This window comes from Maniola hyperantus, chromosome 12, assembly GCF_902806685.2.
Source record: "Maniola hyperantus chromosome 12, iAphHyp1.2, whole genome shotgun sequence".
In the NCBI taxonomy this organism is placed as follows: Eukaryota; Metazoa; Arthropoda; class Insecta; order Lepidoptera; family Nymphalidae; genus Maniola; species Maniola hyperantus.
The window spans coordinates 9,725,162-9,749,791 of NC_048547.1; the positions used below are offsets into that span (position 1 = coordinate 9,725,162).

The 24,630-nt window shown below is 38.8% G+C and overlaps 2 protein-coding genes and 1 long non-coding RNA gene across 3 annotated transcripts; 2 read left to right on the top strand and 1 right to left on the bottom strand.

Moving 5' to 3' along the window:
• Positions 1-889: 889 nt before the first annotated feature.
• Positions 890-7,764, top strand: LOC117987218 (uncharacterized). The gene is made up of 2 exons (XM_034974175.2): positions 890-1,232; positions 3,900-7,764. The coding sequence occupies exon 2, from the start codon at positions 4,021-4,023 to the stop codon at positions 7,762-7,764; it is 3,744 nt and encodes a 1,247-aa protein (XP_034830066.1). The 5' UTR covers positions 890-1,232; positions 3,900-4,020.
• A 33-nt stretch (positions 7,765-7,797) lies between these two features.
• On the top strand, positions 7,798-9,686 carry LOC117987219 (uncharacterized). Its single transcript, XR_011237355.1, has 2 exons — positions 7,798-9,003; positions 9,557-9,686. It is a non-coding gene; the product is annotated as an uncharacterized lncRNA (long non-coding RNA).
• Positions 9,687-12,228: 2,542 nt separating this feature from the next.
• LOC117986837 (bifunctional purine biosynthesis protein ATIC) lies at positions 12,229-21,922 on the bottom strand. The gene is made up of 11 exons (XM_034973760.2): positions 21,770-21,922; positions 20,167-20,287; positions 19,269-19,485; positions 18,390-18,665; positions 17,816-17,928; positions 16,856-17,079; positions 16,175-16,423; positions 15,492-15,713; positions 14,458-14,635; positions 13,441-13,604; positions 12,229-12,858 (listed from the first exon to the last, which is right to left on the bottom strand). The coding sequence occupies exons 2-11, from the start codon at positions 20,186-20,188 to the stop codon at positions 12,739-12,741; spliced, it is 1,785 nt and encodes a 594-aa protein (XP_034829651.1). The 5' UTR covers positions 20,189-20,287; positions 21,770-21,922; the 3' UTR covers positions 12,229-12,738.
• Between the last annotated feature and the right edge of the window lie 2,708 nt (positions 21,923-24,630).

The window sequence follows — 24,630 nt, forward strand, 5'->3', positions numbered from 1 at the left end:
GTTTTGGAATAATTTACAATACAAAAGAAAATGTATAAAGCCGTAGTATATTTTAATCTTATGCTATGACAATGTTATTTTACATTTTGGGGTAATTTTGTATGGAACATTTTGGTTTAATGGTATTTTCCTACAACAAATGAAAAAGTTTAGCAATTACTCACTGCAAATTTTTCCAATAAAATAATACATTTGTTTTATTGTATATGTATCATAATCTATCTTTTCAAATTAGATAATCATAAGAACCTATACCATTATTAAAAATTTAACTAAAAGAGTAATTTTCTCATTATTTTCCTACATTTTGTTTTTGTCACAATTTGTTTACAAAGAACAATGGTTTAGTAATGGGAGAGAAATTTTCAAAATTTTTTTTTTGCCCAAATAGCCCAAGAAGCGTTAATAAATTATTGAAGTGGTTTTTAGAAATTTAATATGAAGAAGTAAAATAAAAAGCAAAATATTTTTTAAATCATGAAAGAACATATTAATATAAACAAAGAAAATAATATCTAATGTAATCCTTATGCGTAAAACTTACAAATGATACATTTAAAGATGTCATTTTTGAGGGAGTTTAGTAATGATAATTTTTCCGTAATAATATAGGGTAAACATTAACAGTAGAAACACATTTACAAACGTTCAAGGCTTGTGATGACGTAGCATGGCCACGGGGAAGAACCAAGCGTTTTGATAAACATGAGTCACAAAAATCCCCGAGTTGCCCTTGTTATCACTAATAAAATTATTTATTACGTGTCCATTCTGTAGGTTTGTGTCATATAAACAAAGAGTGTTTGTAATCACTACGTTATAAATAGTACAACCTGTCGGAAATATCTAAGAACCTGTAGGGCGATTGTCTAACACCTGCATCAATTGTCGCGACGAACGTCGCGAAATAGTTAATTGTACAAAATATAAATAGTAATCATCGTAAAATTAAATCATCCAATTATAATATCTAATTACAATAACGAGCAAAACGAGATTAGAAGGAGAGGAATCCAGAGCCGGACGCTTAAAATACTATGGTAAGTTGTCTGTGACTTTACTCTGTGGGTCTAATGGTCTACACTTGAAACGCGACGCCGACTGTCTGTGGTCGAAGCCTCGAACCACGGCGCCCACCATTTTGTTAACTGACTGGATCCGAGCACGGCAGCCTCGCCTCACAGCACGCCCACCGTCATCAGTTCGGTGCCTCGCATCCTGTATTATTACTCGTAAGTGGCTAACTATAAGTAACTATATTTGATTGCTATTAATTGTGTGCATAAGGAACGTTTCCATGTAGCCAACGTCGAGAGTCGTAAGGGCCCCTTTATTGGCAGGCCTTAGTCGGAATAGTAAATCGTCAGCGTCGGGAGCCATTGGGACCCTTGTTGGCAGGACTTGGCTGGGAGAAAGTAATCCGTCAGTATCGAGAGTCGTAGGGGCCCTCGGGTGGCAGGCCTTAGCGTCGAACCGCTAACTCTCGATACAGATGACGAGACCAGCTAGCTCTCGACGTCAGTGACGACCCCGGCTAACTCTCGGCGTAAGTAGCAAGCAAAGGTGTGGCACTTTGAGCCGGCACGAATAGCCAGTTACCTGACCGAAACGCGGTAGGTCAATTGGACCCAATTATAATCCTAATGGCTGGGCTAATGATGGAACCGTTCCTCCTTTAATTTAGCGCTAGTCAGCACTGGTCTTCCCCGCTTAGCGGCGAGGAAGACAGTAGCCCCGGCAGATTTCGTCTAGGCGAAATCTGCCCGTCCCATATATGTATTACAGAGTGCGAGGCAGTGGATTCTGTCCTATGCGACGGGGAGGAAGGCCGCTTCCTCGCCCGTCGCCTCAGTGCCGCGGAGACGGCGCATTAACCTGGTGTCGCACGCGCAAGCAGACTGCGCATCGAGCAAGGGTGAGTGCATAATCAAACATTCACAAACTAGCCTTCGTGACGTCTCTGGTTTCAACCCTCAAACCCGGGCGGCAAGCCGAGTCTAACTAAGCATAAACAGGAGGCGCCACGACATGGTGGAGATGCTGAGGATCTGATAAATCAGTAAATGAGCTTTCAGCAAAAAATGCTAAAAGAAAGAGGGTTGTCAAATAAGTTGTGAATGTTGTTATGCACTGACCTAAATCAGACATGTCTCGACAAGTCTCGACACGTATAGAGCGGCAAAGACCATTAGACCTTAATAGGTTATTTTCATGTCTTGTTTTCTCGTAGCTATGTGATTTGTTCTGAATATGATTATTCTTAAGCGTGAATGACCTACCTACCTACACATGAAAATTATTTTTCCTACTATTGAGTTTTGATACCTACCTTACAGGTGATGAATAATTCTACTTATAACTAACACTTTAAACTCTAATACCTACTTTAAATAAGCAAAGTTATGTTGCATTTCACTGATGATTTTAACGTTTTCTTAGACAGTTTTAATATAAATACCTACAATACATTGTAGTGAATAGTGACAAATGTTCAATGTTTAATTTAATAAAGGATAGGTACCTACCTAATGTGAAGAATAAAGGAGGATGCTGTGCGCATAGTCCTATAATAGAATAAAGGAAACCGAAAATTAAGAATAACCTCATTCTCTGTTAAAGTCTAATTGTAAAGATGCGACGGTATTACCAACGTTCTGAATTATTATATTCACAATAAAGTGACACTGTTATTGCAGTTTAGTGGAATAATTATTATAATTATGTTGATCCATGTGGGACTAAATCAATTAAAATAAAAGTTTGAGCTCGCATCAACATTCTGACAAATTAAGATTATTATAATATCATATTCAACTGAGACTTAAAGATGAGTCAATTTCAAAAGTGTTTAGGGTTCCGCACCTAGTAAGAAAGAAAATCAATTCTAAAGGTTATCGTTTCTTGTATAACAGTTATAAATGTGAAAAAACCCTTGGTTTCGGTGCGCAAGAAATTCTTTTTTTTTTTCACAAATTTTATGAATGAAACAGTGAAGTGATATGGACATTAACAATAAACGATAGGTACCTAGAGCAGTCACCTGCGATAGTACACTGACCTTTGCCGGTGCATTCACACTGGACTTGCTAGAACGGTTAAATAGTTACACACACATACCTACCCGACTTGAGATTGCTATGATCATACAATTTTGATACGAAGGGGTCAATCATTGAATGCTTATGCTGAATGGTCACACAGTGTGTGTGCCCACGCATACCTAGTAACTGAGATGATTAAATACTAAAATTGAGACCCGGTTTAGCAATACGAACCTTAGGCATAAAATAAAAGCCAGTAGAATGTACAGAGATTTAAGAATATTTGTAGAAGTTTATTGAATAGAGGTATAATGCTACTCTATTTTACTACATTCTATATCTTGTTGCAAGGGTAGGCATAACCCTTCTAGCATGTTAGTGGAATTGTGTACACATCTGTGGGCAGATGACTGACAATTATTGATAAGGTCGTTGTCACACTATGACGACAGGGCCGGACTATGAAATTGATTTATGATAAAGTCGGTTACTTACTTTATCCGCGATACTAATTAATTTCATTCTACAACAACAACGGTACAAAATTATTTCGTTATAACTAGTCGTTGAAATTTATTTGATAAATTATTTGATGAATATATGAGATTTATAGAACAAGGGTCACCATGAATATTCAAACCATAGGACATTGATGTAACACAACAACTAAATAGAAGTTTTAAATGAACTTTAAAGTGAAATAAATGAAAGATGAACGATCATTTGAAAAATAGATCTACGATACTGACACAGATAAATAAAATTTAAAAAAAAAAAAAATTTTTTTTTTGTCTTGGCCAATCCGCTTCCTTTCTTTTTCTCTCGCTTTCCTCCTAAGCGGTGCTATTTCATTTATAGAGAGACGAGCCACGAAGTTCCCGGTCACAACGAAGACATCAACTAAAATTCTAAAAACCTTAAACAACTAACCCGTTTTAAGGAAACTTTTATCTACTAATATTTCGAACATACCGACAAGATGGATCAAAGTCTCTTGGCGATATTGCACTCAATGAAAACAAAATTACAAAATTTATCAACCAACGCATCTCAAATAATAGAAACTCTTGATGATCCAACCACTCAATCTCCAACGATTATACAAGAAGCAGAAATTATTTCTTCGAAATTACAAACTTTGTTAAATAGATTGAGCTCCGAATTAACCAATTACTTTCGATTAAGCAACGATCCTGCGCCTGATGACATATCCGAGATATCTACAGTACAATTAGAAGCCGAAGATATATTGTGTGAACTTAAAGTCAAAATTAAAGAAAAGACTAAAGTAATTGAACGAGAAAATCAAGTCAACAGGGATACGAATCCGAATCTAAACAGCCGGCTACCGAAACTGAGTTTACCGGAATTCGACGGCGATATCCTGCAATGGTCAACATTTTGGGATCAATTCAGCTCAAATATTGACAAACGAAACTTAACCGATGTCGACAAGCTATTGTATTTAAAAGCTTCATTGAAAGGTGAAGCGAAGAAGATCGTGGAAGGCTTAGAGACAACAAACAAGAATTACAGTATAGCACTAGTGACATTAAAAAATCGATATGGAAAGGAAAACCACATAATTGATGCACACTACTCAGCACTGTATCGTGTCAAGGCTTCCACCGCAATGAATGTCACAGAGGTGAGACAAACACTAAACGAGATAGAACGACACCTTAGGGTGCTTAAATCGCTGGGCGAGGACATAAACCACAACCATCTACGTTTCCTAATCATGGAAAAATTCCCGCAAGAAATCATTTACGAAATGAAAATGAAAATAAACACCGAGTCCATCGAGGAGATAAGGAAATGCCTCGAAGTCATTATCACGGCTAGGGAAGACGCAGAGAGAGTTATCCAAGGAAAATCTGAAGACAATTACACTACCCAATCTCTACACGCGAATGCATCCGGCGACAATAATATGAAATTAAAATCCAAAAGGCCAACAAGTAAAGAAATGTCCACAAAGAAACAAGATAAAAATCGGGGACTATTTCAAGGTCGTCAGAGAAGTTTTAGGAAACAATTCAAAAGAAAATGGGAAGAGCCAGTAGGAAACCAAGAAAGGCAACACGAAAAGAAAAGAAAACTTCACTGCATCTTCTGTCAGGAGAACCATTTTAACGATCAATGCAAAGCCTTTACAACGTTACGAGAAAGGAAAAATAAATTAATTAACCGATGCTACGCATGTCTTCGCATAGGACACACCGTAAAGACATGTGTGAGAAAACCAAAATGCGCACACTGCAACGAGATTGGATCACATAATCGGGCACTTTGTCCTAGAACTTTATCGAAGGAGATAGAACCGACTAACACTCTAATGCAGCTAAACGCCAAAGGTACTACTATACTTCAAACAGCAGTTGTGAACGCGAAATCTGAAAAGGAAGGACACGTGGAGACAAAATGCCGTATTCTATTAGACTCAGGAAGTCAGCGCACATATATAACACGAGAAGTCGCGAAACAATTAAATCTTCCAATTGAAGAAGAAAGCAGACTTTCTATATTTACCTTTGGGTCGAAAACACCTCAAATCATAGATAGTCCCATAGTAAAAATTAAACTCTTAACCAGAACCAATGAAACACTATTACTTTACGCTAACGTCGTTCCTTACATATCGCAATGCGTACCATATCCCGATACGGAATTAGGACATTGGGAAAATAAGACTGTTCTAGCCGATGACGGATCATTATCATCTAGGATTGACATCCTGATTGGAAACGATTATTACCATAATGTTATGAAAACCGGAAAGCTTAAAATTAGAGAAAACTTATACCTGGTAAATTCTAAACTTGGGTGGATACTATCTGGTGAGACAAATTTAAAACCAGTAGACGAATTATCTGTAATTACTTACTTTCTGTCTTGCGGAGAAACGAAACTGAATAAACCAGATTTACCTTTAAACAACGTTGACATAAAATCATTATGGGATCTAGAATCAATAGGAATTACCGACTCACCTAAGATCAGTGCCGATGAAGAAGCAGTTAAAACCTTCAATGAAAGTACCGAAGTTATCGATAATAGGTATACCGTATCTTGGCCATGGACAGAATATCCTCCATCTCTATCAACCAATTTCGGGCTATCATTCGGTCGATTAGTTTCATTACTAAAGCGCCTCGATTCAAACACATTATTGGAATATGATAACATCTTAAAGGAACAAATTAGCAAAGGCGTAATAGAATTAGTATCGAAACACACCAACCAGGAAAAACACCCTGTTCATTATTTGCCGCATCATTGTGTTCGCCAGAAGGAGAAACCTATTAGAATTGTATACGACGCTTCAGCTAAAACAAAGGATAGCAACAGTCTGAACGAATGCTTATATTGTGGCCCAATGATGTTAGAAGATTTGACTGGATTATTGGTAAAATTTAGATATCATCAAATCGCATTATCAGCTGACGTAGAAAAGGCTTTTTTACAAATTGCACTTCATGAGAGAGACCGAGATGTGACTCGATTCTTGTGGATCAAAGATCTTAACAAACCACCAACCGAAGATAACATTATTTACATGAGATTCTGTCGCGTGCCATTCGGAATTATCAGCAGTCCGTTTCTGTTGAATGCCACGATAAAGCTCCATCTGTCAAACGATGACAAACCGAAGGTTAGAGACCTAGCCAACGATATATATGTAGATAACCTAGTCACTGGTAGTTCATCCGTTGCGGAAGCTTTAGAATTGTATAACGACTCCAGAGAAGCATTTAAACAAATGTCTATGAACTTAAGGGAGTGGAGTTCTAATTCTTACGAATTTACGGAACAAATCCCAGACTCGTCAAAGGAAATCCGTGTTAAGATATTAGGACTTGATTGGGATTTAAAGGAAGATCTACTTCAATTGAGATACAAGATCGACTCTAATGCGAACAATAAACGGGAAGTATTGAGAGTGATCGCTTCAATCTACGACCCTTGCGGATTTGTTGCACCACATATTCTACCTGCTAAATTATTTCTGCAAGAGCTTTGGAAAACCAAAATTAAATGGGACACCACCTTTTCAAAACAGATGAAGGAAGAGTGGTCGACAATACGTGAACAACTAGACAAGATTAAAGAAATATCAATACCCAGATGTTATATGGCGAATGCTCAAAATAACGATGTTCAATTGCATTGCTTTACCGACGCGTCTCTCAAAGCTTATGCAGCTACTGTATATATAGTGAATGAGAACAAGATCAGTTTCGTCATTGGAAAATCTAGACTTGTACCTATAAAGGATCAGGATAATTTGAAAATTCCTCGATTAGAATTACTCGGAGTATTAATTGGAAGTCGTCTTATAAAATTTATTCGGAACTTTCTTCCTGCAAAAGTAACACATCAATTTCTTTGGACCGATAGCCAAATTGTAATCGGATGGTGCAAGTCTTCTAAACTTTTACCACCATTCGTAGCAAGGAGAATCCAAGAAATTAAACGAAATAAAGAATTGATCATAAGATATGTTCCCTCAGAACTAAATCCAGCAGATGTAGCAACAAAACCTTACAGCACTTGTGAAGATAAAGTGAAATGGTTAGCTGGACCTCAATATTTGTTACAAGCATGCGACACATGGCCACAAAAGACAACAAATACCAATTCCTTGTTGTCGCGGGAGGATCTTCCGAATGATAGTGAAGATGAGGAAGTTGAAATTAATGAAACTATTTCTGTAATATAGAATAAACGAAAAGGAACAAGAACATTATAAAAACACTGTCTTAAGGATCACGAACTATCTACAGTAATGAAGGAAATTGAAGCCGTGGTAAATACACGTCCACTCACCCATATAGATGCCGAGCTGGATCATATATTGAAACCAGCTGATTTCTTGGCTGTAGGAAAATGTATAACAGTAGAGACTACCCGGAAGGAACCTTTAGCAGAAGGAACCGTTACAAAAACGGAACTAGTTAAAGGTTGGAAGAGAGCTCTTAAAATCCAGGAAGAATTTAGAGAAATGTTTTCTAATCGTTACCTTCTCAGCCTTCGAGAAAGATACCAGCATTCACATAGGGATCCAAGAGTCACTTCGAAATTAGAACCTCAAGAAGGACAAATAGTCCAGATAAAGGGGGAACATCCTAATCGGGAAAGCTGGCGAGTTGGGAAAATAACAAAACTTATGAAGGGGAAGGATGGATTTAGCAGAACAGCGAAAGTAAAAGTAGATAATAGCGAATATATTAGATCCATTTCACACTTATATCCACTGGAAATGGACGAACAAGAAGCTCACGCTCTAGCTGACAAACCTAGACCAAGTTACAACTATATACCTTCCGAACGCATAACAAGAGAAGTGCACGAAGAAACCACTGGAGAAACCAGTGAGATACGTAGTGGTGAAATCGATGCACCTGAAAAGGAAAATGATCACACCATACAAGACCATAATGAGACGATGTTAGAGGATCAACTTCTGCCAGAGGAGATTACTAACGAAAACGAAGTAGACCTTTCTTCCGAGGAGCCAAGACACAAGAGAGAAGCGGCTGTCAGGGCCCTCGAGAAGATTAAGGAATGGACGCAGAATCTTATCGTCTTATTGTAACTTCCGTTGTTGGGGAGTGTCGCGACGAACGTCGCGAAATAGTTAATTGTACAAAATATAAATAGTAATCATCGTAAAATTAAATCATCCAATTATAATATCTAATTACAATAACGAGCAAAACGAGATTAGAAGGAGAGGAATCCAGAGCCGGACGCTTAAAATACTATGGTAAGTTGTCTGTGACTTTACTCTGTGGGTCTAATGGTCTACACTTGAAACGCGACGCCGACTGTCTGTGGTCGAAGCCTCGAACCACGGCGCCCACCATTTTGTTAACTGACTGGATCCGAGCACGGCAGCCTCGCCTCACAGCACGCCCACCGTCATCAGTTCGGTGCCTCGCATCCTGTATTATTACTCGTAAGTGGCTAACTATAAGTAACTATATTTGATTGCTATTAATTGTGTGCATAAGGAACGTTTCCATGTAGCCAACGTCGAGAGTCGTAAGGGCCCCTTTATTGGCAGGCCTTAGTCGGAATAGTAAATCGTCAGCGTCGGGAGCCATTGGGACCCTTGTTGGCAGGACTTGGCTGGGAGAAAGTAATCCGTCAGTATCGAGAGTCGTAGGGGCCCTCGGGTGGCAGGCCTTAGCGTCGAACCGCTAACTCTCGATACAGATGACGAGACCAGCTAGCTCTCGACGTCAGTGACGACCCCGGCTAACTCTCGGCGTAAGTAGCAAGCAAAGGTGTGGCACTTTGAGCCGGCACGAATAGCCAGTTACCTGACCGAAACGCGGTAGGTCAATTGGACCCAATTATAATCCTAATGGCTGGGCTAATGATGGAACCGTTCCTCCTTTAATTTAGCGCTAGTCAGCACTGGTCTTCCCCGCTTAGCGGCGAGGAAGACAGTAGCCCCGGCAGATTTCGTCTAGGCGAAATCTGCCCGTCCCATATATGTATTACAGAGTGCGAGGCAGTGGATTCTGTCCTATGCGACGGGGAGGAAGGCCGCTTCCTCGCCCGTCGCCTCAGTGCCGCGGAGACGGCGCATTAACCTGGTGTCGCACGCGCAAGCAGACTGCGCATCGAGCAAGGGTGAGTGCATAATCAAACATTCACAAACTAGCCTTCGTGACGTCTCTGGTTTCAACCCTCAAACCCGGGCGGCAAGCCGAGTCTAACTAAGCATAAACAGGAGGCGCCACGACAATCATTATTACAATCTCAATTGTTCTGATTGGCTGAATTTGTGCGATTCTTGTTGCAACAATGCATTGTAGCCAATAGTGAGCGAGCATTAACCAATCAGAGATGATTGCGATCGTGACATTGTAGCTGTCAAACAACCGCGGTAGGGCCCCTGGCTTAATGACGTCATGCAACGTGTTTGCGTTGGCAACGGTACTGGCAATGATAGGTATTGGCAACGGTACTGGTAGAACCTGGGTAGAACGTACCAGTGTTAATGTGCTCTTTGGGTACTGGATAGGCGGAAATGGGCGAGCTGCGGGGAAGCGCATTCCAGCGAGGTGAGCATATATTTCCGACGGGTTGTAAATCTAAAGCTTACTACCTATTAGAACTATAATAAGTCAATTGCCATCATAGGAGGGGATTTTAGCAGTTAGTATTCTTGTCGAACAACTCCTACCACCTCAGCGCCATGCGGCATCGTGCCAAAAGCAAACACACTCGAAGGTGTCCAAAGGTGCGCAAAGCCTGCGCCAATATCAGCTATTCTGTGTCGCTACGCGTAGTGTCACATACCTACACAAGCGTACGAATTTGTTTAGTATTAAAATACTACTTTGGCTATGGGGTATAATATTATAAATAGCTTATGCCCGCGACTTCGTCCACGTGGATTACTCTAATTTCAAACGCCTATTTTACCCCCTTAGGGGTTGAATTTTCCAAAATCCTTTCTGAGCGGATGTCTACGTTATAATAGCTATTTCTACGTGACATTGGCGTGAGCATTGTGCTCGGTGTGGCACTACTGAAAGCCATAAAGCAAATTAAGAAGAAGATACCTAATAGCTATCTGCATGCCAAATTTCAGCCCGATCCATCCAGTAGCTTGAGCTGTGCGTTGATAGATAAGTCAGTCAGCTTTTTCTTTTATACATATACTAGCTGATCCCCGCGGCTTCGCCCGCGTAGATTTAGGTTTTTAAAGATCCCGTATAGCCTATGTCACTCAGGAATAATGTAGCTTTCTACTGGTGAAAGAATTTTTAAAATCGGTTCAGTAGTTCTAAAGATGGGCCGTGGGCCGTGCAGCAGAAATCGTAATATTTTAATTTCGCCATAACTTCAAAACCAAACGTCCAATTTTAATCATTCAAAGACCAAATATTATCTCCATAAACTGTTCTTAGTGATGAAATCATTTATTTTGATAAGGATTAATAGCATGAGTAAAATAAACGCGTTTAAATGTAGTCCAAAAAAAATTCAAGATTTTTAAATAAAAAAATGGTTGCTGTGCCTCACTCGACATAGATGGGTATAGTGTGTCGCGGACTTTTTTGTAGATATTTATAAGATCTACAATTAATTAGAACATTTTATGGTTCTATCTTTTATAGTTTAGGCAGCGTACGCAAAATAAGTAACTTTTCTGGTTGATTTTTTACACCTTGTGTCCGAAAAACCCAAATATCTTACGGAACCCTATTTTTTTCCAAAATAAAATATAGCCTATGTTACTCATGGATAATGTAGCTTTCGAATGGTGAAAGAATTTTTAAAATCGGTCCAGTAGTTTTTGAGCCTATTCAGTACAAACAAACAAACAAACAAACAAACAAACAAACAAACAAACAAACAAACAAACAAACAAACAAACAAACAAACAAACAAACAAACAAACAAACAAAGTTTTCCTCTTTATAATATTAGTGTAGATTAATAGAATATAGATATCTTTGATTACGAGCAGGTATCTAAGTATAGGTCTGTACATTGATTTGTTCCCACATAACTCCTAAAAAAATAATAGGTATGATATTTTATAGAGTCGTGAATCGTGATTCGTAACCGGCTTTGTAATGTATTACCATTTTGCTGCGTTTATTTGCATGTAAAAGGATTTAAAGGATAAGGAAAACTTCCTTCGATTTATGCTCGCGCCGCGCCGGCTCAACCGACTTTTGCCTGTCTACGGATTGACCTTTAAAATACCTTGTACCCGCTCTTCACTCGCCTGCGGGTTCTTCCAATTCTCTTCTTTCAGTTTTCTGGTAAAAGGTCGCCAATCTAGTATCTTGGGACTCCGAAGTCTATCGGTTTTTCGAACCATGTGCCCTAGCCATGTAGCTTCAGAACCCCTTTGACTGTGTTGGTTAGTCTGGTTCCCACTTCCCATACGGATCTCATTTCTGATTTGGTCACGTAGTGTAGACAACCTGCAAGCATAGCTCTCTCCATCGATCGCCCGCGAGGAACTCTTAAATCCGGGATAAAAGATAGTCCTTCCCCGGGATGTAAGCTAACTCTGTACCAAATTTCATCAAAATCAGTTAAACTGTTGAGCCGTGAAAAGACAGACAGACACACTTTCACATTTATAGTATTAGTATGGATGATAGGTATGGTGTATGGATCACGTACAAGGAAATTAAATAATACTCAGTTCACATTCATCAAGTATATTACCTAATGTAAAAAATCTATATCAAAAACAACAGGAACTTTTGGAATGTAAAAAAAATACAGAGATTACTGCCTATAAAATGTATCTTTGGAATTAAATCCATCTTAGTAAAGTTAGACAAAGTTTTTCATGATTCTATCGAACATTTTAATTTTTCACAAAACCGAAATTCCGAAAATAACAGACTTTAAACATAATAGAAGTAACAACATAAAAATAATATCATATTCGAAACATTATAAAAATTCTAACATTACAATACTCCAAGGTTACACAGATTTTTCTTATAAAATATTGAGTTAAGCAGTTTGTATAGGTATTTTAAAATCTTATCTGCGAAAAAGAGCAGCTTGATTTTTAGTGCTCTCGGTCCTCAGATAATATGTTCTGCCAATAAAAACAGCAAAAAATCAGAGCTTCCGGCTTGATATCACCAGGTTATTAATTCGGGCCATTAGCTGTCATTTTACGCAATAGATAAGCAAAACTTCAGTGATGGAAAAGCCTCAGGTTGGTGTGCGCGAGAATGATCTTGTGTTCGTTGCACGCTTCAATAACTTCCTTGTCGTTGTTGGAGCCGGCGGGGCTCCCGATGTACTCGACGCCGCACTGAAACAGACGTTATCAGTAAATAATAAATATTCATAGTTACAGTATTACCACTGTTATAAGTCTCATCGAAAAAATTCGTTTACGCAGAAAAGGCAACCTAACGCCGACTAAAACCGAATGTACACTAAGGAAATACAGAACTTATTTCTTGACGTTAAGATTTCAAACATAAGAGCTCGTGCTATCTCGCTCATTTCAATCATTCAACATGGCGCGTGGGTAACAACCAATAGCGGACGGACGCGCGCTATGATTGGCTGAGATATTTTGGCGCCATTCAAAACTAAGATGTATGTTATTCTTTTTTACATGGAATATGTATAAGGAAAAGAGATACTATAGTACGCGACAGGTTGAATCGGGGTACGAGGCGGAGGGACGCCCCGCACATCCGCACTCGCCCGTACCGGGCTAGCGCGGGGGCTGTGCAGGTGTGCGGGCTGTTCCCTCTCTATGAGCCATCTCGACCTGTCGCTTACTATAGTTTTTTTTAACTTTTTTACGAGTTTTAACGTGTAGTTTAAAGATTTGTGTACTACCACGCGTCTCATTCGTGCACATAAAGAAGTGAATACAAACCTGCACCGCCCTGTCGATGTTGTCCCTGAAGGGAAAGAATGCATCAGAAGCAAGCGCCACTTTGTCCATCTTCTTGACCCATTCGTCTCGTTCTTGCGCTGTGAGGAGCGCGGGTGCAGGGCCTTCGAATAACGAGTTCCATTGGTCGAGGGGTAGATCGGTACCTGGTAAGTAAATTAAATGTTAACCAAATGGTTGAGTTAAATACTAATTTGTTAAACTCTAGTTGTCGTAGAACGTCGCAATGCTCAGCCCATAACGATTTATTATTATTTTTTTTTTTGATGAATTCATAAACCTCGATAGCTCAACGGTTATACGAGCGGACTGTAAACCGAAAGGTCGCCGGTGCAAATCCCACCCGTCGCACTATTGTCGTACCTACTCCTAGCACAAGCTTTACGGTTAATTGGTACGTCTAATAACGCAATTTGGCTAATATTCTTTAATAAAAAAAGTAACACAGATCTTTTCTCGCACTGAACCTTCGCATTACTTCCAAGTTCCACCCGTATTTAAAATGGCTGTAAGTGAATAAAAGTTTCAGGATATGATATGATCTCTTGCAGACAATGGAATCCTACGCGCATTCAGTTTTACTTCAACTGCGCGTACCTTATGGTTACAAGCATTATATTTTTACTAGCTGATGCCCGCGACTTCGTCGGCGTGGATTTACATTTTTCAAAATCCCGCGGGAACTCTTATGATTTTCCTGGATAAAAAGTAGCCTATGTGTTAATCCAGGGTATAATCTATCTTCATTCCCATCCAAATCCGTTCAGCCGTTTTTGCGTGATTGAGTATAAACAAACATCCAAACACCCAAACATCCAGTCTTTCACATTTATAATATTATATTAGGATTAGTAGGATAGTAGGATTTCCGATGGCAATATTTTCTTTCCCCTTAGCACTCATACATTGTTTCAAATTCTTGGCACCGTTGGGATGGAATTAGTAAAAGAATTCGCGTGCAGTGGATACTACATATTCGCCGCCTGTAACTTCACTCACCAACGGTGCCGTTGACGTAGTTGTCGATCGCGTTGGAGATGACCGCGCGCGTGACCCCTCGCTTGAAGCGCAGGGCGCGCACTGCGGGGTGGTACCGCGTCCACCACAGCGCCGCCTTGCCGCCCGCCAGCCGCGTGCAGTGGATGCGGGACTGCTGCCCGGCCCCGATGCCTATCACCTTAATAAAGGTACGACAAATTAAACAATCTTCTGGAAAATCTCGGAAATGATACCCAAACAAATTTCTTCTTAAAATACAAAAAATAAAAAATAAAATATAAACCGACTTCAATACCTACAAACACTAAAAATTAAAAAATAATTTCATTTTTACCGAATATATTATGTACTAGCTGATGCCCGCGACTTCGTCCGCGTGGAATTAGGTTTTTTAAAAATCCCGTGAGAACTCTTTGATTTTTCCGGGATAAAAAGTAAGACTAAAAGCCAAGACTTTAGTATTAAATAGTAGTAAACTCAACGAAACGCTTAATGTACCTAGTCTTTTACAAACATTGTGTAAGGTATTGTTTTTTAATTTAATTTAACCAATTAATTAATTGTTAAGTAAATAACACTAAAAACGCATCATAAGCTGGTTTAATTGATACCTATTTAGGGATTGTGTTATTAACACAAAAAATAGCTTTTGTTAATAACTTGAGTGATTAACTTAATTGCTTATAGCTTTAACTTTTTATGAACTGATGATTATTACAAAGTATAAAAAATACTGCTACATAGTTCAAAAAATTGTAATTTTTAGGTAATGCCTTCGAGGTAAGAATAGGAAAGTGAATTTTACACAGATTAGAGAAGTATAATCTGTGGAACTTTACCTGCCAATTGTCACTTGAAAATTGTTGTAGAAGGATATTCTTATAATACGATACTTAGCATACATAAAGATTTTTTTTTGATTATATCTTAGCACTTAAAAATCGATTGAATTATAATATACTAGCTGATGCCTGCGACTTTGTCTGCGTGGATTTAGCATTATAAAAATCCTGTGGGAACTCTGGAAATCATACCTGGCCATCCCTGGCGTAGCACACAGAATTGCTCTGAGTGTATTTAAGAGCAATCGTCGCCACGATAAGATCTCTCACGGCGTTGGACGGGAGGGCCTTCTTGTCTGTCACAACATTGCTGAATAACTCCGATGTTATCTTAGCGTCGTTCCGTCTCTGTTCTAAGGTGAGACCGAAGATCGTCTTCTGCTCCATCAAATCTGGAGTATAGCTGGGGTCCATCTGCAAAAAAAGAATTTGTGCCTTAACAGACCCGATTGTTAACTTAAACTTCAACCAAAACAAAATATAAAGACAGACTGAGATTTTAGAACAATTTCCTGGGATATTACCTATAATATATCCGTTCAACCGATTTTGACAAAATTTGGTACAGAGGTAGCTTGCATACCGGAGAAGGACATAGGCTACTTTTTATTCCGGAAAATCCAAGTGTTACCACGGGATTTCAAAAACCTAAATCCACACGGACCAAGTCGCGGGCATCATATAGAATTAATAACTGTAAAAAACCTAAGCGTCGAAATATCGTTCTAGTTGAGTTATATGCGGAAGTATCTGGGCACCCACCGCATTACTATCCCAAGAAAACTCCTACCATTATGCAGTTTATGGAAAGGGGTCACGATTTTCAGCAATGAGGAATACGAAGCAGAGAGAGAGAGAGAGCGCGATAGACTTACCTGTAAAACGCAGTAGCCGCCTCCCTTCTTCTTCTTCAACAGTTCGAGCGCTTCTGGCGAGTACCCTGGTGCGATGACTCCATCAGACACTTCCCTCGAGATGATCCGCGCCGTGATCTCATCGCACGTGTCGGACAGCGCTATGAAATCCCCGAACGAGCTCATGCGGTCAGCGCCACGAGCGCGCGCGTACGCGCACGCGAGCGGCGATAGTTGCGGCAGCAAGTCCGAAACCATGCATACTGATGCCTACAACATTTGGATATATTGTTTGAAAAACATTCTAATACCCACAATCAAGTCAAAATTGAAATGGTATGAACAAACAGATCACAGTTGGATAATTCAGTAATGAGGAATGTCGCATCACAAAAGAAATATCCTGATTATATCCAGAATATTTTTTTTGGGATGCTACAAACAAGAAATTATATTTAATTGTGGGTTGGGACATTTAAAAAAAAAAACTATTTCTTCTAGTCGATCGCTTGGCTCGATATTTTTTATTGAAATCCAGGCTTTCTTAGCCGCAGCCGTACGAGGTACGACAGTTCTAAATTACATTAAGTTTGTCTGGGTTAAAGGGATAGCAATACATTTAGCCACAATTTCTGATAGCATGTGGCTGTCCTAAACCTCATTTTACTTAACGTCAACTGTTGTCCCTCACAGGAAACTTACTTCTTCCTCACTTAAAGGCAGACCTATCGCAGCCCCTGCTGGTGAGACGTGCTTGAAGCTAGTAGCGGCCGGCAAGCCTAGAGCCTGTTTCAGTTCTATGACCAGTTGCCACGCGTTCAACGCGTCACACAGGTTTATGAAGCCTGGCGATCCGTTTATCGTCTTTAGCGGCAAGCGATCACGAGTTGTGAACACCTGTGCTGGCTTTTGGTGCGGGTTCATACCTGAGACAAAATGACAAAGAGTGCTGGCAAATGTCCTCCTGACCGAATTTCGGCCACGGCAGTCAATTTCTATAGAGAATTAGAAATTAGCCACCTGCGCGGGAGATATTATAGTGCACAAGTGTGAGCGCAAACACAGGTGCTCTCTTCATAGCCCGATGGGACGGAAATCCGACACGATCGGCGAGAGATCAGGTGCAGAACGGCCTAGTACTGAGAATTACTTACTGCTTAAAAGAAAAACCCAATAGCTACCTATTTTTGACCCCAACCGGAAACGAACCCAGGACCTTTTCATCGACAGTGGAACATGATAACAATCAACCAATGAGGCAGCCATGATGGCAAATAATCCGGCAATAAAGCAGTGATAGATAGAATTATTAAGAAGTCGTCGGCCTCCAGCATGGAGAATTTCCTCAGCACAATAAAGTACCGTTTACTTTGTAACTTTTTGGAAAAGATACATCATGCAGGCTTAGGTTGCCTATCCATTAAATAGGGACGAAACCAAGGCGCATTTAATAATCGGATAATAATTAATAGATGTCATGATGATTTTATTACGCCATCTCTTTGCAATAGATTTAGGTATTAAACACGTCTCTGCATCGCTCGCTTCAAAAGGCAGGCAACGCGATAGAATAACGGATAACCATTTTCATTTTATTGCTATACTTTTTCTTCTCGTTCTTTAAAATTCTGTGTCTTGTCCATACAAAAGTGGTATACTCACCATATCTCAATGTTAACTGCGCTTCACCTGCGGAATACTGTTTGCGGAAATAGTCAGAGATGTGAACATCATATTGGGATGTGTGTGTGAAGGCCTTAAGAGCTAGTTTTTGTCTGCAAAAAAGAAAGATTTTATTAGTTCTAATGACCAATCCGTGTTGCAGTACAAACAACAAGTTGGAATCAAGCTTGATTTTAATATTTGTAAAAAAAAAAGAACTTAAACTCCATTTTGGGAATGGGTCTGACAAAGTCAGGATACCTAAAGCATTTCCACTAGACTAGACCTGAGCTGCTTTATAAATCTTAAATTAACCCAAGCAGGAATCAAAACCAAGATCTCCCACTTAAGATGCCATAGGCACCAGAGAGGAAGCCACATAGTAAATCAGAACTACAGAGTGAGATTTTGGCTTTGTAGAGCGTTGTCTCTGTCACTCATACCTACGAGTATGTGACGTTTTGTCAGTCTCAACGACAGATACAACGTTCTACAAAGCCGCTATCTCTTTCTAAAGGTCGATGTACATTATTTCCTGCCGCGTACTGTAAGTGATTATTTAATTACTACAAACCTTGTCTCCAAAGAAGTCTGATTCTCCTTATTTTGTTTCAACTCATCAATGACCTTATCATAATCACTGGGGTCACAGATGACTGTGACTCTGTTGTGGTTCTTCGCTGCTGCTCGGAGTAATGTAACACCACCAATATCAATGTTTTCCACAGCATCAGCTATGGTAACATCTGATTTGGATATAGTTTCAACGAATGGGTAAAGGTTGCAAACTACCACACTTATCATGTCAAACTTCTGTCTCTTCATGTCAGCCTGGTCAGAATCTGTTAACCTAAAAATATTCATAACATAATTAATTCAATTACATATCCACGAGAAGTAAAAATATATATACCTACTTAAAGCCTATAAGCCTAGGTTGGTTAGGCACTAGGCAGAGATCTATAATAGAGCATACTTTAAATTTACCTTGTACCTATTAAAGCTTGTACCTATTGAAGCTGTTGATATTATTTTACTATTATTTATAGCCCTGCCCAATGGCGGCAATGGGCAGGGCACATAGTTCGTACAACCGATAGACGTTGGGGTCCTGAGGTGCTGGAATGGTGACCTCGCACCGGAAGATGCAGCGTTGGAAGACCCCCCACTAGGTGGACGGACAACATCAGACGAGTCGCAGGGAGCCGCTGGATCCAGGCGGCGCAAGACCGTGGCGTGTGGAAGTCCCTACAAGAGACCTATGTCCAGCAGTGGACGTCTATTGGTTGATGATAATGATTGATTATATCGTTTTGTTTGGTATATAATATCCCCTCTACAATCCCATATACAAGTTACCAGCTCCTATATTCACGTTTTCCGCGGCATATTTAATTATTATTTAAGGAAAGTGCCTATTCCCAGCGCAAAAGGAGCGTTGCTAATTTCTTACCTGGATAATATTCCAGCATGTACAGCAGGATGTAAAGACTTGACCCTTCCTCCGAGCATTTCAGGGGCGCCCGTGATGTCAGACACGTCAAGAACTTTCAGGCCGGCATTCCGGAGAGCTGTCGCGGTTCCTCCGCTGCCCACCAAGCCCAGGCCAATATCGGAAAGACATTTCGCTAGAGGCAGTAGACCAGTCTTGTCGGACACGCTGAGGAGAGCTGTGTAGGATGCATTTACACATTTAGCACACTGTGTCAGTGACATACAAAAATACATTGGTATAGTCCTCGACAGGTCGAGATGGCCTGATCATACCCCGATGGGTATGAGGCGGGGGGACGCCCCACATATCCGCACGTCAGCCACGTTCGCCCGCACCGGGTTAGCACGGGGGCTGTGCGCGTGTGCGGGGCGTTCCCTGCCCGATTGTCATCTCAACCTGTTCTTCTGGCACGTTTGTTCGGTGCAACTTGGGAGCCTTCGGCCGTGGTTAGTTAACACCTTACTGCAAACGTCAAGTCACCAAGCGATTAAGCGTTCCAGTACGATGTCACGTAGAAAATAGAAACCGATTAGGTGTATAGGTTTGACAAAGCTGCAAAACATCTTTCAGGCTGGTCTGCTCCGATCTTAGACTAACCACTTATCAGAAAGAAAGAAATGTTCAACTTGTTATCAAATAAAATAAAAAGGTTTTGAGCTACATACAAAGAAATAAAAATATCACATAATATTGTAGAACTTACTTTGAAAATAGTGAACACATTCATTAAATAATTATTCCTTATCCTTTCTTCTAGGATGCAATGAAACAAGATTAGTATAAAAAATTTTTTTTTTAAAGATTGTTGATAGTACATAATAAAAATAGCATTATTCATTACATAAGTTGTACATACCTAATTTACCATTGGTAGCCATGTCTGAACCTTTTAACTTGTAATATCGTACTATTTCGAGAGTGTAATGTTCTTCACTAATTTATCAATGTTGACCTCTCGTTGGGGTCCTGAATGAATCCTGATAACAGAAAAATTGTTTCGATAAACAAGATTAGGGTTGAGAACATTTCATATTAATTACTACCTCATGCTCGCGACTTCGTCTGCTTTGAGTACATAACTTTCAAACCCCCATTTAACTCACTTAGTTCATAGACATTTCATGTCGCTAGGACCAGTGGTTTAAGCTGTGTGTTAAAATATAAGTCAATCAGTCAGTCAGTGATGACTTTGAATTTTATATATTGAATTGAAGTGAATTGAATAGTAGAAATCCATTATTAGAAAGGTATGTATTGTGTTTTCAATAAGAATAAAAATGAAAATCATCGTAGTATGGATTTTAGAGTGTATGGACCTCAAAGCCAATATCTGGAAATTGAATCGACCCTCTGAGGCAGCCCTACTGCAAAACAATATGATGTAAATTAATGATGAAATAATCTCACTAAAACTTTTGCGATAAATTGTGTTTGAAATAAACAATTTTCATATTGTAAACAGTTTTAAGTAATTAGGTGATTGTGGTTGTCACAATATGCTTTTTTGCAGTTATTGCTATGTTGATTATTTTCCGTTTCTCAGCCAATTGCCACATATTCCTAAAATATGAGTGAAGTAGGTATTATAAAATAATACACCTTGTATAGTATTGATATACTGTTTGATAAATCATATGCGATGACAAAATATGAGGGAAGTAGGTAGTACCAAATAGTTAACGCCATAGATCCTTTTGTTGTCTCTGCTACTTGACAAACATTCTTAAATGGTCCTTTAAGTTCACAGAAGTTTTTTATGAGTTCATTTCTGGGATCAGCTCTTTGCAGAGTTACATTGGAGGTTTAAACAAACTTTTTAAGACCTCATATCTCCCACGGGTATCACACTACACACATTGGTCCTAACCTTAGCTTGCTGGGGTGTTACAGATATTTGTTTATTAAAAGCAGTGATAACCTAGTGGTTAAGGCGTCGGTGTTCTATTTTGGGAGTCCAGGGTTCAATTCCGGGCATGCACCTCTAACTTTTTTGGTTTAATTAAGTGTGTTTTAAGCAATTAAATAAATATAATTAGCTTTTTTATATTCTGATATTTGTAAGAGGCTTTTATAGGTGACGTATATGCCAGCCCCATCGATACAAACTAAATTAAAATTAAAGTAGTTAAACCTAAATCTATACCTAACAACTTTGACAGAATAACTAACAAATTCATACACTTTCATTGCCGAAACTCTCGAAAGGTTAGGAAAACATCGTGAGGAAACCTGCATGCTTGAGAATTCTCCACAGTATTTTCAAAGGTGTGTGAAACGTGCAAATCTGCATGGCGTAGTGGACTACGGCCTTAAACCTTCTGATTCTGAGAGGAGGCTTAGTAGTAAAAGTAAGCAAAGAAAAATATTTTGTGGAATAAAATTGGAAGTTGAGTAATGTTATGATATTATTATGAATTGGTAAGCAATGAAAACATTAATGCAGGATCTTTTGAAATTACCTTCAGTATGAGATAGGAAGTTATTTACATTAATAGATCATTCACAAAATATAATTATTTTAAAAATCGGTTTATTCTACTTCAGTTCTGTGGGTGACCACCTTTTATTTCTGGTCGGTGTGGTGATATATTACAAAGTACTCTGTGGTGTGGTGACTACCTGTGGTCTATATACACTGTAGTCTGTGCCTGTTGTGACCACTGGGTGACTGACACAGACCGTGACTGATAAAAGCTTGGATGAATGATTGATAAAAAGTAGGCGGTGACCATAGAGTAAAGTAATATAGACTGAAACTGTGTACCCAGGATATTATAATAATATACGACCATATCCGACTATAACCAAAGAGCTGTTATCTTTATTTACTATCTCTTGACCACTTGACAGTTACCTACATTACACAGAGTACTTTGTAAATACATGGGTATGTACATTGGTCATTGCCATAAATTGTGAGTGGTATCTACCAGTATATATAATGTACTCTGTGGTGGTATCCATTCCATTGATCAGATGCATTAGATTAATATGTATTAATATGTATACCTGAAATAGATGTACATCTCACGTCAAATTTTATTTCTTAGAAAGCAGCGCCATCTAGTGGTCATAGACAAAAATCGATATATATGTATATACCTACGTACTATATTGAATACTCTTAAAATGTCTACTATAGATCTAATGAAAACAGTGAAAATGGTGGGAAATAAAAAAAAATAGGTTGTGACATCGGATTAACTAGGAAAACGTATTTGATACTTTATCCCTAGTTAATCTGGGAATACACAACTTATTTTTGGTTTCCCACCATTTTCACTGTTTCCATTAGACTGACTTTATCATTATTATTAATAAAATGGAGGGATCAAGGAAATTAACAAAAACAATAGATACTTTTTATGATTTATTTAACAATAACACAATTATGGCTAGCCTTATTTTTGGCACTACGCCGTGGCGTCAGGGTCTCCAGCTCCACAGCAAATGAGACAAAATATAATAATATGTAATTCTTGGAGAGGACACTGCCAATGTTGTGTTCCATATTAAGGGTCCTTCGCTGTTTTCAGGGAATTAGCGTCAATCCATCGAGACTCATGCGATCATCCTGAAAGTGCACGAATAATTTTATGTGGCAAGAAACCTGATTGTATCATTAAGAGACTTGTTTGCTATCTTGTTTTCTGCGCACTTGTTTCTTCAACTTTGTAATTATTTCCTTCAGCTTCAGTTCATTTGGCGTCAAAACTGTAAAAAAATTAATATTTTTTTCAAAATTAAATATCCTGCTAACCGAATTTTGCCTATGGCCATCTTTGCGCAACTAGAGGCGAGATCAGGAACAGGACAGACAGCTGTATGTGGTCCTCAGAGGTACAGGGGTGTTACACCTTAATTTCCCAACTTTGCTTAAAAATAAATAAAAACCTATTTATAAGAATGTAAATGAAACCCTTTCATATAATGTTCCACTTTAAAGTCGTACATTTTGCAATTGCATTGCATTATTTAAAACTATAGTCATTTCAAGTTAATAGCATAAGTAGATACTGTAATAAGCAGGTGTGACAGACATACAGACTTAGTCATAATAATAAAATATAAGTATTGCTTTTTAACATTTTTGGTACAAAACCTTAACAATTATATTATTATGTTAGTTTCAACCGATAGACTTCCACTCCACAGCTTGGTGAAGGTGAAGCAAAACATTGTGAGGAACCTACATGCCTGCTAATCCACACTTAGCACTCTGCATCCAATCCGTCGTCCGTCCGTCTGTCTGTCAGTCTGTCACCAGACTGTATCTCTTGAACTGTGATAGTAAGAGAGTTGAAATTTTCACAGATGTATTTTTGTTGCTGCTATAGCAACAAATACTAAAAAACAGAATAAAATAAATATTTAAGGGGGCTCCCATTCAACAGACATGATTGTTTTGCCGATATTATAGATACTGGTACGGAACCGATCGTACGCGAGTCTGACTCGCACTTGGCCGGTTTTTTTGACTTTGCTAAGTAACTTATCGACAGATTACAGGTAGAGTGATTAGGTATTACTTGAATTCAGCCGTTAATAAAATAAACAATCAAAACATTTACCTTGTCCGTGTATAACAAAGCAATTTGACATCTTGATATTTACATACTTATACTTAAATATGAAAATGAGTCGAAAATCTCTAAAACTGTTTGTGCACTGAACTTAACACTAAATAGGTACTTAAATTTAATAAAAGAAGTCCGAAATCTCTAAAACAGTTTGTGTAATGTACATAATATTCGTCCAAGTTTGTGCACTGAATTTAACCCTACGTACTTAATATAAAACGTAGTTCAAAATCTCTAAAACAATTGGTGCGCTGAACACTTTTGAGGATAGTTCAACTCGACGCGAATTAGCAATGAAATCACATGAAATCACACCAAAATTATTAGAAAAATAATCACGGATCACGGATTAAATGACAGCAGATACAAAAACAAATGGCGGCATGGGCGGCAACCATAGAGTCAGAACACTATAAGGCTAAGCGCGCATAGCGAAAATAAATCGTTGCGAAAAAAATCGCAAATCTGTGAACCATCAAAATACATTATCATCCACGCACTGCGAAGAAAAATCGCATGCGATTAATATTCGTTACTGCGGTGCGATGCGAATTTGATAATAATCAAAGAACTTCCTGTTATATGCACGAAGATCATTATAATAATATCGTTCGTAAAAAAGTCTTTTAGAGGCCTTAATGCTGTTAAAGGATGGAACCAGTAACGTTTTGTATTTTTCTTCTTCAAATTCCTTTTATGTAATATTAAGTAGTAAATAATTATGCATATTTTCTTTTTTA

Coding starts and splice junctions, on each gene's coding strand:
- LOC117987218 (XM_034974175.2), top strand. CDS start 4,021: ATGGATCAAAGTCTCTTGGCGATATTGCACTCAATGAAAACAAAATTA.
- LOC117986837 (XM_034973760.2), bottom strand. CDS start 20,188: ATGGCTACCAATGGTAAATTAG. Junction 17,929..18,389: donor CAGACTTCTTTGGAGACAAG/GTTTGTAGTAAT, acceptor TCTTTTTTGCAG/ACAAAAACTAGCTCTTAAGG. Junction 13,605..14,457: donor CTACGTCAACGGCACCGTTG/GTGAGTGAAGTT, acceptor TTTACTTACCAG/GTACCGATCTACCCCTCGAC.